The sequence below is a fragment of the Tursiops truncatus genome, chromosome 17 (assembly GCF_011762595.2).
Source record: "Tursiops truncatus isolate mTurTru1 chromosome 17, mTurTru1.mat.Y, whole genome shotgun sequence".
Taxonomy (NCBI): Eukaryota; Metazoa; Chordata; class Mammalia; order Artiodactyla; family Delphinidae; genus Tursiops; species Tursiops truncatus.
Window position 1 is genome coordinate 32,905,133 of NC_047050.1, and position 18,371 is coordinate 32,923,503.

Here is an 18,371-nt window from a genome sequence, read left to right on the forward strand (position 1 = left end):
TTCTAAAACAAGATTAATTCTGCAGGCCCATAGAAACTTGAGGACACAAATCCTACCTCCAAATGAAAGATGCTTGTTTTCCATTATTCAACAGATGGCCCTGTACAGAGGCAATAAATATATAGTCGAATTTTCATTCAAATAAATGAGAAGAGAGGTTTCTTCTTGTCCTGATTCAGTGCCCATCATTATGGATTATGATGGCTCTTCCCAAACTTTACTTCATTCACTCCACTCTTTCTACAAAACTCCAGTAACGGAATCCATCATTCAGATATACGTACAAAGCGAAAGGACTGTATTAATACAGTTGCTGAAAGTCAAGTTGATAGAGCACAGGAAATACATCCTAATAAATGCAACATTAATGTTTGTGTGGACCTTGGAGTGAGGGGTAGAAGAATTTTCAGTTTAATGGAATATTTTGCCTCTTGCTATGAAAGTGTGGCTTAATAGTCTTGTAATTGGTCATTTACAGAATCCTCCATCTCTGGGTTTCATGCTTTCTTTACTCTGCAGCTGTTGATTCCTTCTCTTGTTCTGGATGGAAGATAGCAACGAAGCCACTTCAAAGGGCTCAGCCTGCCTTTTTGTGTTATTGTTTAGATGAAGATATTTCCATTTATTAAAGCACACTATTTAAACTTTTTTATCATGTTTCAAACTTGACTGTGTTCTGAAGGTATGAGCACAGGCAGACATAATGGGGGATGTTTTCAGGAGAGAACATACCCTTATCAAAGGAATTATCAGAATTTTCATGTATGGATTGAGAATCAAATTCTGGAGTTAGACCTGAATTTAAATTCATACTCACAACTTATTACCAGTCTCATCTTGATCAAACGGTTACCACACTTCTCATCAATTTCCTTATCTTTGAAAGCAGAATAAGAGAAGTATGCCTGGTGGAGTTACACATCAAGCTCATCTGATAGAATATTCATAAGAATTTTGCACAAAATATACATGGAAATATTTTAGCACCGAGTTTAGCATGCGATTCTTCTTCAATACATTTAAGAGCTATTATTTTATTATTATTATGCTATCATTAAATATCACTATTACTTAAATGTTATTATTGCTAAAATTGCTGTAAAACTACCGCAATAACCCATGATGAATTCCCCTCTTCTGTTTCCTTTGTTTAAATGGAAAATATATATATAAATCTAGACAGAGAAGACTTTAGTGATCCTATTCAGCGGAGTGAGAATTTCCATGGCACTGATTAAAACAAATCCTGAATTGCATGGACTTAAGATAGCAGAGAGGGGCTTCCGTGGTGGCGCAGTGGTTGAGAGTTCGTGACCCGATCCGGGAAGATCCCACATGCTGCGGAGCGGCTGGGCCTGTGAGCCATGGCTGCTGAGCCTGCGCGTCCGGAGCCTGTGCTCCGCAACGGGAGAGGCTGCAACAGTGAGAAGCCCGCGTACCTCAAAGAAGAAAAAAAAAAAAAGATAGCAGAGAGGCTAAGAGATTTGAAGTTAGACATCCTCAAGTGTGAATTCTACTGTGACCCTCTTCTAGCTCTAGAACCTTGAGGAAGTTACTTAAACTTTCTGAGCTTTACTACTAGTTTCCTCATCTGTATCTTTTTCAGCACTATTTATCAAGCATCTTCCTGTTCTCTATGCTTGGACGTATCAATGAATAAATGAGACAAGAGCCTTTGCCTGCGTGCTCCTTCTTGCATGCTTTCTCCCTCCTTACACTCTCGTGTGGAAACGGATGTTATAAATAAACTCTATGCTTTGTCACAGGTTGATGGGCGCTACGGGATAAGGAAAAGGATGTGAAGCTCACTGAAGAGGCTTGGTTTGGGAGTGCTGGAGGAGTGTACAGGTAGGTTCTGATTTTAAATAGGGTAGTCAGGGTGGATTTTATAAGTTGACATTTGAGCAAAGACTTGAACTGAGGGAGTTGTCAGAATGTATGATGGGGAGACCACTCCCTGGGAGCAAGAATAACCAGTCCCAACACTCTAAGGCAGAAATATGCCGGGCAGCTTGGAGGAATATCAAGGAGGCCACCCTGGCTGACTTAGTCAGTGGGGAGGAAGAGACAGCAGGAGGGCTGGAGGTCGGATATGTGATGGGATGGATTGGGTGAGTCCTGGGAGGCCATCACATGCATTGTGTCTTTTACTCTAAATGTAGGCAGCCAGGGGCAGGATTTTAGCCGAGGTGTGGCATGAACTGTCTCTTGTTTGAAAAGCATAACTCTATCTGTGGTCTTGAGGATGTGGGGAGAGAGTGGAGTCAGGGAGAATCTCAGGAGGCGACTACAGGATCCTCGAGGTCTATGTTGTTGGCCTGCACCAGGCTGCTAGTGGCTGTTAATTCTCAGAAGTGGCACATTGGGAAGGTTGTGACAGCATTTCGTGGTAGATTGAATGCAAGAATGGAAAGGAAGAGGGGGTCAAGGGTGAATTCGAGATGTAGGGCCTGGGGAACTAGAAAGGTGTGGTTACTGTCACCTAAGATGGAAAAAGTTTGGGGTAGAGCATGTTTGGGGGAGTAAAGACCAGTTTTGGAGGTATAAGATTTGAGATGTTTTCGTGACATCCAAGTAGAGATGCTGAGTACACAGTTGGATACACAAGTCTGCAGTTCTGAAGAAAGGTCTAAACTAGAGATACACTTTAATACAATGGAGATGTTAAGAATAATTACATGGAAGCGCTATTTTACAGATAAAATGAAGTAATGCAATTAGCATTCTGTCTTCTCAAAACATTTAATAACTGTTAGCTAAAATAATTACCTGAAATGAAAAAATACCTATAGTTTGTTTTGTTGTTTGCAGTAAAAGTGAATAAAATGTCACAATTATTTTAATAGTATTTGTGACACAGTAGTTTTAGTTAAGACACCATGACTACAAACATTTACACTAAACCTTTCAGTTTCCTGCTTTTCACTCTGATAGGGTACTTGGAACCATATTTTGTAAGGTTTAAGTTAGTTGTCATAGGGTACCTCTTTAATTAGAAGTAATTCTGAACTGTCTAGTTCCATGCCGTTTTATATACATATATGTATAATTATTATTTCATGATTTATCAAACTCAGTTGAAAATTTGCATCACTGATATACATTAGAATTTAAGCATTTACCCAGGTACTCAAGGAAAAAAATGTACTTGTCTTGTAATTTCCATAGGAGTACTTGCTTTCACATCTTCCCTTCACTTTGCAATTGCAAACATGGCAGGGGAAATATCTTACTGGTCTTTGAGTTCCCCTTAGCTATCTGCAAGTCCTTAAACAGCCTTTGTGGCTTAACCAAAATTCTCTTCCATCTTCATTCCGCTAACAGATATTGGTCTAAGCATGTACTTATACTAAAAAATGCATGACCACGTTGTCTCTACACATCTATAATTTTATGTTAACACTATCATTATGTAAGCTATACTTGAATTGTAATTATAACAGATTTTATGTCAACACACATCCATTTCTAGTGTTCATCTGGTGTTCAGGGGGAGAGCAGCATGTCGTAAATTTTATCAAAATATAACATCTGAAGACTAGAACAGAGGGTAATTGTGTAATTCTGTATTCACTCTAATTAAGTTCAGTGGAGTTGGCATAATAGAATTAAGATAAAAAAAAAAGACATCGAGGTACCATGGCTCCCTCTCCTAACACACCCTTTCGTATCCGAGAGCAGAGACTCAGCACCTTTCTGTACAGAAATGGAGACAGGAAGAGGCCAGAGGATGAATGACAGGCACGAATGAGGTGGAACTTTGAAGAGCAACATGGAAATGAAATACTTCTTTTGTATTTGGTAGGTGGGGAAAATGTACCAGCGTGTATGCCTACTGGGACCACGTTTTGCAGAACAGTTAAGCCCAGTGTCAACTGTGCTGTCCCACCTTCCTCGTAAGTAGGAACATACTGTTACTTGAATCTTTGCTTCCTGTTTCTTGATAGCTGGTTGAGAAGATTATTACAGGAACTGCATCTTGTTAGCAAATAGACTGTTTTGAAATGATTGACACTCACTGAAGAGTGGCAACTCCAAGCTTGCTCTCTCTTGATCTTGGACTATTTAAGTCTGGAGTGCAGGAGTGGGTTATGGGGAAAGACCATTGGAATTCTTATGTCTTCAGCATAATGGTTATAGCATAATGGTTAGGAGTGTAGGTGCTGGTTCAAATCTCTGCTTTCCACTTGCTAACCATATGAGCTTGGGCAATTTACCTGATTACCTGAACCGCAATACTCCTGCCTATAAAATGATGTTAATAATATTTCATCCCCATAGACTTGTTTTCAATGTTAAAATGAAGTCACTTACACCAAGCACTTAATACAATGCCTAGAGCATAGTAAAGTCTATTATTATTACTATTACTACTACTACTACTTCTATTATTATTATTACTATCACGATGCCAGTTGCTGTTTTTCTATGCCTTATTCCATTATCTTCTGCCCTGTCCCCCCATTTCTGTCTTGTGTCTGTACAAGGGTAGGTTTGTCACAGAGCATTTTCTTTCCGTAATGTCTGACTCTTAGTCATCAAGGTGACTGGTTCACGACCCGGCATTCATTGCTGCTCGTTGAAGCAACCCATTTTGAGAAGGGGAGTTGGATATTGATGCCAAGTTGGGTCAAGGAGAGAGAATTTTCTCTCTTCTGCACTCAGAGAGCTAAGTGAAATATTCAGGCCTCAGAAGGAGAATCAGGCAAAGGGCAACATGCTTAATTTCATACCTTAGTGATTAAGAACAAGTCAGACAGGCTGGATTTGAACTTATTTCCGTCATGTACTGACAAGGGGATCTTAGGTGCTTTTGTAACCCGTCTGAGGCTCAGTCAACATCTGAAAGAGACGAATAACATTATCAGGACCTAGCGTATAGCCTCGTTGTAATAAGTGAGTAAATCCTTTTAAAACGTTCAGCACGTTGTTTGACATATAAACACGTAATAAAATTTAGCTTCTTTGACTACTACCGCTGCTAATATTATTAAGTAGCTGAGCAGATCCGAGGCCCATTTTTTTCTTAGATTGCACATAATCATTTGGACAACCAGCTCACATTGATCAACCGTTGCTTGTATATAAACCCCCATGAACCCAAAGGTGCTTTAACTCTGTCCCAGTCAGAGCCTGTTCTGGGGGCAGAAGCAACACCGGCACTACCCCCGTCATCTTTGCCTTTATTGTCACTACACTCGCCTGCCGTACTGAGCACTTTCTGTTTGCCAGGCACCAAATTTAGCCCTGCGTATGCACTGTATCATATAGTTCTCACACTCAGGTGGGAGACATTATCATCGTCCCCAATTTTCAGATAAAGACGCCGAGGTGTTGGAAAGGTAAGAAACTTGACCCACAGCAAGAGATGGAGCCGGAGTATTCAAACCCTTCTCTCTGACCTCAAGAACCCTTAAATATTAGCATACTACTACATCCTGGTAAGAAAATCTGCTTCCAGCCACTCTGGTGAGAGTAGAAATGATTCTCAGTCCCCACATTCCTCTATTGCCCATGCCACCCTAACCTCAGGACTAGGGGGGAAAGGAAGTGATCTCTTCAAAGAGCAGCCAAAGGGAACCTACTCCCTTCTGCCTTTTCGTAATCAACTAACCAATATTTTATTTCCTTCTTAAGAGTCCCCACGTGTTCCTTTTGGTACTTAGCTTGGCCTTTTAGAATTCTGACATTCTGTACATGACTCATCCACTGTATTTCATGTTAATTTATTGAGGTCAAGTATAGGGTCTTACTCATCCTGAAGTCCAGTTATCCCCTGTCACATCTAACTCTGTTCTTTTCTTTTTGTACGACATCTGCAGATATTTATTTGAATTTTGTTGAATTGTTCTCATCAATAGTACATTAAAAGTTATACAGAAAGTGCTTTCTTATAAGGAAAACCATCTAAATAGATTACTAGCTCTTTACTTTTTATAGCACTATTGTAGAGATTATAGATCTCCAGGTAATATTTTTTAGATTGAGTTCTTCATATCATCTTATTTTTACATATAATGATAAATCTGAATTTTCTCTATCAAAGCTCTGAGACTTTACTGGCTTGTAACTTAGCTTGTTGATTATGTGTGGTTGACTTTTCCATTTACAATGATGTTTGATCCTGGTAAGGATGGGGCTGGGTGGGAAGGTACATCTTAGGGCCATCAATTGGTTTTGTAGAGAACTAACATAAAGATCTAAAGTCTCATCATATTTCTGCAGAACTCATGAATCATTTTATTATAATTCCATTCATTCAGGGAGTATAAAACCATTTTCAAATTGTTATTCCTAATTTGTTCATCTTCTCTTCCTTAGTCTTAGTGAGAAGAGAGCAGGCTGAATGGAAGAAAGTCATTATGACCACTGGGGCCACTAAGGTAGGCATCAGTCCCAGAGTTTTGTTTTCATCTCTCCGCTATGAATATTGGCTAATGTCTTGAGTGCTTACTTGGTGCAAATTACTTAGCCGACCATGGCAAATGGATTGTGTCATTTCATTCCCTGATAGTCATACAATTAATGTATGTATTATTATGATATCCCATAATGCATACATGGAACAGAGCCTCAGAAGTAGTTATTTGCTCACCAAAATATGGTAGATGTGGAATTTGGACTCAGGTCTGATAGACTCCTAAATCACTCCTAGTGATTTTTACCACTGAATTAAAGTTGTGTACCTCTGGAGAGTAGATAGTTTCTAAAATTTCCTCAGCTCTAACGTTTTATAATTAAATTTTTGTCTGATGGCAAGCTTAACAGTTAAGATGGGTAGGAAGGAATGCCAGCCTGTTGAATGGAATTTCCCTGAAATAAGCCTGTTTTATGACACCAGTTCACTCATTCATTCACTCAGCATGTATTGAATGTTTGCTCTGTGCAAAGGCATTTTAGGCGTCACAGTGGAGTGAGCGCCCCTTCCATAGACTCTCCTGCAGCACTCAGAGAAGTCTTGGACTGGTTTGCCTGTTATGGAATGGGGCTTGGTGATAGAAGCCTGGTTTGTCCTCCACTGATAAAACTAAGACATACTCATATGAGTTTAGAGGCATCTTGAAGCCGTGGGATAGTAACACACATGAATCTTACCATTTTTGCCTGGGATTAATGATATAAAGGCTTTGGATTTGGGTATGGAAAATGGGTGCAATTATGGGTGTGTTGGTTGTACATATATATGGACATCACGTGTCATCAGCCTGCAGCTACCTGCCATTCCTCACTACTCCTTCTTTTCACAAACCAAACAAGTACCTTCTTACCTCTCCTGTGGATAAGCTCTTGACAGTGGCACTAGGGCCTCCCTCAATAAGTACATCATTGGCTAAACCAGTGGTTTCTCAGATATGCTCATTGAACAACCCTTAAGGTGGATTGACATTCCACTGCCCAGAATAGAATATGGTGTTCTTTAGAAATCGGGGGGAAAAAATAGGCCACCAGATGTACTTTCTTTAATTTAAATTGTTTATATATATATATATATGAACAATTGTTATATATGTGTATGTATACTTGTTCATATATATGAATGATTTAAAATTGAAGAGATAGATATATACACACACATATATATATATGTATATTTAAATTGTGGCTTCTGTTAGCAAGTAGTAAATTAAATTATTAGCAGATCCATACTGCAGGGAAATAACCAATCAGATTTCATTCAGTAGCTTGCTTTTTTGTAGATTTATGGTTGTGATTTTATATCTGCAGGTGTGTTTGCTGAAGAAAATATTTCTGCCACTTTATACAAAATTAAATTCATTTAATACCAATGCGGCATCTCTCAAATGTCTTAATACAGTTTTAATCTTGAATCGCATCAGAAGTATGAAATTAGAAACATACCCCAAAATCATTTGAAGATATAATTACTTTCATTTCCCTTATACTTTTGAGACTTTTGAAAAACAAGTATTTAGTTGTACTTATCTGTTTCTGTCTCTCTAAGGATAGCAAACACTGAAACACAATTCTTTTTAAAAGTCAGTATTAAAAATATATTGTCCAAGATGATCAAAACTAAGGAAGTGGCAAAGAAATTCAAAATTTAAACTTTCAAAGGGTGCTTTTTTTGTGAATGTGTAGTACTTGTTCTTCTGAAGGAATTAATCTTTTTAAAAATTTAATTAACTTATTTTTTATTGAAGTATACTTGGTTTACAGCCTTGTGTTAAATTTAGATTGATACAAAAGAGAAAATAAGCTGATTTTTTTTTTTTTTTTTACACAAATACCCTGAGCCACGGTGGAAAATAAATGGAAAACCTGAGGAATTTAGATCCTTTTGTTGTAAATTTAAATATTTTTAATTGTACAAATAATACAGGCTCATTGCAGAAACTCCAAAATTGAAAGGATTTAAAGAAAAAAGGAAAAATAACTCAAAATCCCATTTCTGATAAATCATCTCTGTAACATTTTTGAGGGTATCTTTTGAAACTTTTTTGTGACGGTGTGCATATAAATACAATGCAAGTATAAAATACCTTTAATTATTATATCAAACTACAAAACAGTTCTATAACATTTTTATTTAGTAATATAAGTATGATTACTCATCACCTAATAAAAATCTGCAGCATCATTTTTAATGGTTGAACAGCATTCTGTTATTTATTTAACCAGTCCCTACTGTTCAACATTTAGATTATTTCTGTTTTGCTCTGCTAAACAGTGAGACAAGCATCCTTGTTCATATGTCTTTGAGCATTTGTTTATTTCCTTAGAATGGACTTCTAGAACTTAAATGGCTGGTTGTCAGTTCTGGTACATACTGACATATTGTCTTCCAGAAAGGTTACCGTGCTTTTTATTTCTACCAAGAATTTAACATCCAATGTGGTTTCTTACACACACTCATCAGTACCAGTATTATCAATATCGATACCAGTATTATCAAGTTTTTTAAAACTTTGTCATTCTAGTCAGTAAAATATGACACCTGAATTATTTTATTTGTATTTCTTTGATTAATAATAGCAAGGTTGAACATATTTTCATATCTTTATTGGCTGTTAATACTTTTTAGTTTGTGACTTTATGACATCCATTTTTCATCGATGTATAACAACCTTTTATATATCAATGTGTTTATTTTGTTGTTTGTTGTAAATGCAATTTTTTTCTCTTCATTTATTAATTTTTATTTTGTGATGTGTTGAACTTCTTTAATACTGTCAAGTCTATTCAAAAACCCTTTAATGAACACAACAAATGTGGAAAATCAGTCATTCTCCTGCATTTTGTAATCAATATATTTCCTTTTGGGCAGTATGGAAATGTAGGTTCTTATTTCATCTTATGGTTGGAAAGAATCTATTCCCTCGGAAAGGGATTATCGTCTCCATGATGCAGTAATGGGAGATTTTATAGGGTAGGCAGGGTGTACAGAAGAAAAGACCCTAAATCACACTCCATTGGTGGTTGCCTTATTTATAAAAATGGCATTTGAGGTTGCGTGACTGCCATCAGGTAAGCAAAATTAATTTTTAGCATGAAATACTCCTATCAGCAAGAACAGCCTAGGATAGGCTAGCAGTAAGAAGTGAGGGGTTATGGGATTGGGGCATAGCCTCTGTTTCCTCCAGTGCAGCTGGAAATTTAAACTCTGGGGCTCCTGCTTGATCCAATCAGCCCAGCTAGTATGTGTTGCCAGGTAGGGTGAATAGACTCAGAAGTACAAGAGCTCATCCTTGGTCCCCTCTGGAAATGAGCAGAGAATACTGTGTCAAGCAGAGGTGATCAGTCCATGGTCTGGAGACTTGGATCTCCCCACATAGTCCTTAAAGTCAGGGTGAGACAAAATGCCAATACAAATTATATTGATGACAGTATCAATGAGGTGACATTGAGTCCTTTGACCCAACGTGTGTCTGCAGTGTGCCATCCATTAGTAAATGGACAAAGCCATTTGACAGATCTATCTGATACAATGAATGAATCTGACACTCAATAGTTTGAAAAACTGAAACTGTATCCATTTGTCAAGAACAGTGGCTACTTGTTCTGCTTTATTCCCCCTGGTAGAACTAGGTAACGTTGCAGGCAGTAAGACGTTCCGGCATTTCACCCTGGAGTAGCCCCAAAACTGAAGAAGCTGTCTTATCAGTAGTTAGCTCCTTGTCACCAAGAATATTAAAGTAGATTTGTATGATTAGCAAATTAAAGAGACTGTAGTGCCTACCACTACTGTATTCACTAAGGCACCCAAGTTATTCTAAAGAAATCCTAATAATACATTAGGACCGTTTTGAATATTTTTATTTGATTAGCCATAATCTTCTAGTTATAACATCCATCACCATTTTGACCACTGAAAGTTGGCCTTCTTTTCTTACAGCCTAGCCCTGTGGTCTTGGGCTAATCACTAACCTGCTTAGATACAATTTTCTTCTCTGTATAATAGAAACAATATTATATGCTATGAAGGACTGCAGGAAGATGAGCTGTAATGTTTATCAAGTGCCTAGTAAGTAGCCTGGCCCATAATAAATAGTTGGCTAATTGTAGATGTTAGTTTCATTTTTAGTTTTATTTCCAAACATTGCTCTTTACTTTTGGAACTCTAAAATTTGTTTTGAGAGTGGAGGACTTGTTTGGATTCCTCCAACACTCTCTGTATATTCTGTACTTCTATCCCTACATCATTTATATTAATGGAATAAATGATCTTTGGTCTGGTGATTCCAAGGTGACGAGGAGCTAAGTGGAGGTTCAGTGTACACCTGGAAGTATGGATTTTCATGCCCAGTGCAAATGTGGGAAAGGCATTATTCCCACATTATAAAGGGGGTAAAGACCTCCAACTTGAGGAGACTCTGGGTTGAGAGATGAGAGATTTACAGGTACTGTGTTTATCGTACAGGGTACCACAGGGGCTTTTATGTTCTGTAGCAAGAATTGGCACCTTATACCCTTGTAGTTAGAAGTAAAGCATACCACATAACTAATATCTAGTAAGCATTAGAGTTAGAATAAATACCATTTATTTAACGTTTCCTTTGTGTTAAGCATTTTACAGTTACAACATATGGATGGATACTATATTGTAATGGTTAAGAGTGTAGTTTTTTGAGCTAGATAATCCTGGATTGGAATCTCATCTTTATTACCTCTTTTCTTCCTGTTTTATCGAGGTATAATTGACAAAATTGTAAGGTAGTCAAAGAGTATATCATGATGATTTGATATACATATGCGTTGCAGAAGGATCCTTCCCATCACGTTAATTAATACATCTAACAGCTCATGACACTTTTTCCTTTTTTTCTTTTTTTGGTGAGAACACTTAAGTTCTATTCTCTCAGAAAATGTTAGTTATACAATACAGTGTTATTGACTGTAGTAACTATGTTATACAGTAGATCCTCAGACCTTATTCATGCTGCAGCTGAAAGTTTGTACCCTTTTACCAGTCCTCTCCTCTTTTTGCCACCCACACCCCAGCCCCTGGCAACCAGTTTTCTACTCTGTTTCTATGAGTGTGGCTTTTTTTCTTTTTAGATTCCATATATAAATGATATCGTTCGTATTTATCCTGTCTGGCTTATTTCATCAGCATAATGCACTCCTGTTTCATCTATATTGTCACAAATGAAAGGATCTCCTTCGTTTTTTTAAGGCTGAATAATATTCCATTACCTCTTAAATGAGTGACTTTTGGTACATTGTTTACACTTTCTAAGCCTCAGGGTTTCTTTTCTTCTGTAAAAAAAAAAAAATATATATATATATATATATATATACTAACAGGTTATTTTCTGATATGTGGAATGTTTGTTGAATCAACAAATAATGAGTTGAGATCATAAATGTGACACTTAGCACTATATTAATATTTATTAATACTGTCCCTGTTAATTTCTACAATAAATTTTATAATAAGTAACAATAATAATAGTACTACTAGTAGTTTTAGAAAATGCATAGGATGTGCCAGGCATCATGTACTGTACTACCCTCCTTCATGTGTACCACAAGTTACATGTGGATATCATCTTCCACGTTGTTTCCTTTAGAGAAAATTGAAGCTCAGCAAGATTGAGTAGCTTGCTCCAGATGTGAACTCAGGTCTGAATCACTCCACATATAGGTTCTAATGACTCCATGTCTTTAATTCCACATCTGCATTTGTTTGTTGTTGTTGTTTTTAACTTTCCAAGCATCTGATCTGAAATTCCTTTCTCTGGGGAATTTTCCACTTTGTGGGTCTTGGTGAGAAACAGAGCCTTCCTCTCGTTATACAAGCTGAACATGTCAGATACACTGTTTACTCACATGCTCAGTCTCCCTTACAGATGGAAAGCAGTCGGGCGACCTCGGGTTGGCCAACTGCACCCCTCTCTTGGATTTTGAATTACAAATAAATGATGTAAAGAAGCAAGGCCAGCAGTGCTGGGTCAACCTCCTGTTTCCTGTTGCTGCTTGGTAGCAAGGCCAGCTAGGACTTATAACATCACTTTGGCCTGATCCTATAATTGCAATAGCATAGCCTTGGCTTTCGGTTGTTTCGTCTGCTTCTAGTTACTGAGGCCTAACCATAAACTTACAAAAGTTTCCTTTCTGCTCAAATTAGCCGTATCTGGTTCCTGATGATTACAAATAAGACCTTTCCTGATATACAATGGTGACCTACTTATCCAGGCAGACGTAACATCGTCCTGGCAGGGACAGAGGGCAGGCAAGTTCCTTGAACAGCTGAACAAGAAGAAAAAGACCTAAGAAGGAAGAATTGAAGCCAGTTCTGCTTGTGTTATAATTCTACCCGCAGCTGCTTCTGTTTCACAGAGCACATGCTAAGGACCATGTCCCTTCCCCTGTAACAGACGAGCAAAGTAGACCCAGGCCTTCCAACCCAGAGACCAGCTGAGCTGTACCGTGGGCAATCTAGGATGTGAAAGACTTCACTCAATGTCTTTGTCACTTGACACATTGCTCCTCTCTTTGGGAAGTAGCTTCTTTGTGTGACAAGAATGTGCTAAACCAACAGTTAAGTGGACAGAGGTGAAAGATGCCAAAATTAGCTACAGAAAAAAGGCGTAAAGACTTGTATTTTCTGTTATTTGAAGGTGTTAAGACCCCACATAGAATATGAGTCCTTTAAAGGAAAGTTGTGAATGGCCCAGGGAATGTTGAATTTCCATGAGGGAATGTTGAATTTCCATGTGGCAATATGTTCTTGATCGGTCATGATGATGATGGACGGTAGCATCAGTAGCATTTATCAATGTTTCCTGGGTGAGAGGCACTTTATCCTACTGACCTTTTATCCCCATGACGACCCTGTGAAGTAGGAAATACTGTTTCAGCATCTTCAGGGTTTTTCTTTTTTCTTTTTTTTTTTATCAGGAATTTACCCTAGATCACAGTTGGGTGGTAGAACGACCAGAACTGGACACTGGCCTTTCCTGAATTCCCAGAGTGTGGTCTTAGCAGTTGTATTGCCTGATGCAGAGCCATGTTAATGTTGCCAAAGCAATGAAACGTGTACCTATTTCTAAGAGATTCTAACTCAGAAGCTCTGGGGTTAAGTGCAGAGCAGTTGAGTGTGATTGTCTTTACAGACAGTAGATAACTTAAGAGAAGTTGTTTAAAAGTATATTTGCATATTGCACTACACTGTCATATCCGTGATTGGTTAGCTATTGAGTAACTAACACAAATACCAATCCCATCTCTAATCTCATTCATCTCTTGTATGATATTTGACCTAATTGAGGCAGTTTTTTTTTTTGTTCTTTCCCACAAACACACATCGAACATCCAAAACATGCTTACCATTTGTGAGCATATTCTCTTAGTTATTTAGGAGTGGAGTAAGAGTGAGAGAGAAGGGCTTCCCTGGTGGCGCAGTGGTTGAGCGTCTGCCGGCCGATGCAGGGGACGTGGGTTCGTGCCCCGGTCCGGGAAGATCCCACATGCCGCGGAGTGGCTGGGCCCGTGAGCCGTGGCCGCTGAGCCTGCACGTCCGGAGCCTGTGCTCCGCAACGGGAGAGGCCACAACAGTGAGTGGCCCGCGTACCACAAAAAAAAAAGAAAAAGAAAAAAAAAAAAGAGTGAGAGAGAAAAAAGACACATAAATATGAAATACGGTCATCATTTTTTTAATATCCTTTATGTTGTTAATCCCTCTTAGTATTTACTGCCATTCACTCATTTGTATTATTTGGGGTATAGCAGTTTATTCCCACAGCATTTTTACATATGGCTTATCATTTGTATTCTATTTTAATAACACTAATAATTATAGACTATTGACAAACTCATCAGACCGTACATATTCATTTCAAAATCATGAAAATAAGGTGGAAAATGAGGTGTAAAGTGGAAAATCTATGTGTATGTTTTCATTGGTGGAATGAGGAGCTAACTGAATATCACTCCTTTAGCTTTTCCTTCAAATGGTGCACTTTTTCCTCCATGCATAGGAGTCACTTCCATTAGGTAAACAGTAGTCTTGAGGGCAAACCTCAGAAGTAGAAACAGGAGAACTTTTCAGTTATGGTAAAATCAAACATAGTTTTCTTCAGTAGTGAAAAAAAAATTCTTCATGAGAAGTTCAACCACCGTGAGTTCCATGGTGAAAAACTTTCCCCTTATAGATGCAACTTCCCCCAGAATTCTGAGAAATGTCGGTAGTAGAGAGGGGTGTTGCATACACCTGTTTCATTTGCCTCTGACTTTTCCTTCTCCTTTCTCTATTGACGTTCAAATCTATAGTGAAAGCACATAGTAAGCAGTCTAGGACAATTGATACGACATTTGATCTAAATCTCCAAAGTCTATTTTAGATGGGGATGCTATGAGAGTCACAGGAGGGGAAAAAATCTAGAATTATTCTTATGTGATCAAATGTACTAAAATAACAAAAGCAAATCTTATTTCTAGCTAATAAAATAGCATTCCTTATATGATGTCATATTATGGCAGAAAAGAAATATATGCGTCTATTTTCTTCTATATTAAAACTGCTAAGGAGTGGGGACTAATGAAATAAATCGTTTTGGGTTCAAGTTGTAGTTTTTAGTAGCCATCCTTCTTAGCAAGTTTTCCGAAGCAAATGTAGTTCGTTTACTGTCACCACTAAATGTGCAGTTGTGTAGATTTGTGGAAAAAAGTATTATCAAATATATATACTTTAAGATGATTTGTGTAAATTTATCTATTCATATTATTATTCTCCCCAAGTAAATCAAAATCTACTATATACTCTGTTTTTCTTCTATAGCTTAAAAGGGGAATGTATGTTGAAACTTATTCAAATATTTATTAGGTGTCTACTAAGTGCCAGGCACTCTACTAGGCAGTAGAGATGTTATATTAGCGGTGAAAAATGTCCTTGACCTCCAGAACTGATACTCTTGTAAGAGAAATACCGGGTCAAACTAAGTCAACAGTTTCTTTGCTACAGAGCTTTTCACGAGTCTTGTGAATTATGAGTCTCTGATAAGGGGATGTAGTGGACAACAGATCCCAAATTTATTTGAAATCTTTTCCTTCATGGACTGTCTCACAGGATTTATGATCCACTGAACACACCTTGAGAGACACTAGTATTCTGCAGTGGTTAGTTAATTGTTTTCTATTAAACAACTATATACTGAATCCGTGATATTATTCTGGATGTTTTGGAGGATACAATGATGTACATGGCCACTGTGATGATAAGGGGGTCCAGTTTAGTTAAGAAGAGAAACCACAGGAGTTATAACTTAATGTAACAAGGAAATACACAAACATATACATATATTTATATGTAAATTACTATTTATATAGTATACAATGTCTTCTGAAGAAGATAGAGTTGTTTGTAACTTGGGATCTCACAGGAGGTTTCACAGAGAAGGTAGACCCTGAGCTGGGCAGAATTTCAGTAAGTTAATTTGGTTCTGACTGTACGATAAAATCAGGTATTTGCACTGGTCAGTCTGACCTGGATGGAACAGCATTCCATTTGCAGGGAACAGTGTGATCAAACATGCAGTGGTGGAGATGGCCAGATTGTAATATTCCAGGACCTGGAAAGTGTTGAAACATCTGCTTTCTCCACGGTCTAGAAAAGTGAATCTCAAGTGAAATGCACGTATAATGGAGGCCAGTGCTCTTTGCTTTGTACACTGCTTTGATTCTACAGCATGCAACAATGTAGTGATCTGTTTCAGATTGTCATTATTCGAGAGGGTTCTTAGTAACAGGAGTGGAAAAGGAAGACCTCTCTTCCTGTGTTTCTGCCCTATGCTCTTAAGCCAGAAAAGGTACCAACATCACTGACCTGACCTTGTGTCAGGTATCTATCAGGATCTACTAGAATCATTCTAGTGAAAGGTAACTAGACGTCCAAAGGACTTAAAAGATACACTATAACCTTTGTATACTTTATCTACCTGGTGAAACAAAAATGTCACCTGAGTGGTCCCCTTCCCTAGAAATACCAGTATGTTTTTCCAGTGCATGGCAGAACTTTGCAGGTAAAACTGGGATAAAGGTGAAGAACAGTCTTAAAATTCTAGTCGTTGAACAGCACCTAACAAACAACAGGTTTTCAATAATCTTAGCAACAATATTGACAAATAATGACCATCAGCGTAACTGCTCTTTTGTGCCAAATACATTACCATATTACTTTTTTTCCTTCAGCTTTACAACTTGGGTTCTATTATTGTTTCCATTTTACAGATTAGGAAAGTGAGGCTCAGAGATGCTAAGTCACTTGGGCAAGGTCACAGAGCTTGTAGGAGATAAACCTGAAGCTTTACTGTTGGATCCTACAAACCAGACCATAAGTTAAGTCCTTCAAAATATACCTCAGAACATTTGAGTAAATTAATGAATAAATCCTCCTAGTCAGACTGACCAGATCATTATATTAGTTTCAGCTGTAAGTGGAGGAAAGTCATAATCATAGTTGGAGAGTTAATACAGTAATTTACTTGCTTTGAATTTTCTAAATGATGTTTAGCTGGTAGTTTCATGATGGTAACCATCGAATAAAAACAGGCATATTTTGGTGTTTGGAATAAGATCTCATATTGAGTAAAATACATATTGATTCCTAGACCTATATGATGTGAGTAACAGATGACATTGAGATGTCTTCTAGAAGTACTCCTGTGCAGTTCATCATGTCAACCCAGCTAATAATTTTAGAATCTTCAGAGTGAATAATATATGCAGCCATAAAGCATATTTCTAATCAATGCAAATAATGTTTTTCCTATGCTAAACCCAGAGTGAAGTTATAACACGCATCATAAGATTAATGGGCCATTTTTTCTTCATCACTTTGCTAAATTACTTAGTCTGGAAACCATTCAGAAGGTTGCGAATTGGAGCTGAGCAGTAGTAGTGAGACTGTGCCTCTGATGAAACTATTTCCACCCCGACCCCTACTGCTCCCTTCTTGGGAAAGAAGGCAACATTTCTCCTAGAAAAAGTCACAGGTTCATAAGCTGGCTTGTATAATACGTTTGGAGGAATAGTGTGTCTTTTAAGCAGAGCCTATCTCGGCATATAAAATAATTTTTACCTACCATTTAATGAAATTAACACTCACTTTGAGGCTAGGTCTTTTGCCATTTGACTCCTGGATCACGTCTATGGATATATATTTTTCTTGAGACGAAGTGTGAACCCAATATAGTATCCATCATTCAGTCTATCTAGCTGATGTACATCCTCTGAAGCACAAGCTCCCTGAGGCCAGGCACTTTATCTGCTCTATCAGTGTAGCCCTGATGCCTAGTGTCTAGCTTTTGGAGATTCTTAATAAACATTTGTACTGAATATGGTATGTATATGGTGAGCAAAAGTTGGCTTCCCATTTTACAGTCAAGGGTATCCCACTCATGTTCTGTGAACACTGGATAGCAGAATCTTACTATGTTATTTTTCTGTTCCCCTTGCAAGTTTCCTGAAAGGGCATTCCTGTCCTTAGAATGTCCATCTCCTCCCATCTTCCTGGAGAATAACTCTTCTTTCTTAAATACTTAGCCCCATTATTGACTCTTTAATTTTGAATGTATTACCTCCTTACAAACAGGAAAATGCAGTGCTTTTTTTTTTTTTTTCTGACAATTTATCACCAGAAAATTATTCTAACACCTGAAATTCTGGACCTACAATGCCTGGACTAGTGGTTCTCAAAGTCTGGTACCCAGACCAGCACATCAGCTGCACGTAGGAATTTTTAGAAGTGAAAGTCTTGGGCCCTGCTCCAGACCTACAGACTCGGACACTCTGGGGGTGGGGCCCACTACCTGTTTCAGCAAGCTCTCTTGGTGATGCTGATGCATACTCAAGTTTGAGAGCCACTGCTTAGACCTAGAACTTAAGGTTTAGGCTTTGGACAGATCTGAGTC

At 38.0% G+C, this 18,371-nt stretch overlaps 1 protein-coding gene across 1 annotated transcript in view; it reads left to right on the forward strand.

Moving 5' to 3' along the window:
* Positions 1-9,932, forward strand: part of LOC117308646 (metabotropic glutamate receptor 7-like) — a 28,160-nt gene extending 18,228 nt beyond the window's left edge. Inside the window, exons 4-7 of the mRNA XM_073794252.1 lie at positions 1,767-1,848; positions 3,806-3,896; positions 6,322-6,383; positions 9,287-9,932. Coding sequence (XP_073650353.1) covers positions 1,767-1,802 — 36 coding nt within the window. The 3' untranslated portion in view covers positions 1,803-1,848; positions 3,806-3,896; positions 6,322-6,383; positions 9,287-9,932. The remainder of the gene's footprint in view (positions 1-1,766; positions 1,849-3,805; positions 3,897-6,321; positions 6,384-9,286) is intronic.
* The last annotated feature ends 8,439 nt before the right edge of the window (positions 9,933-18,371 follow it).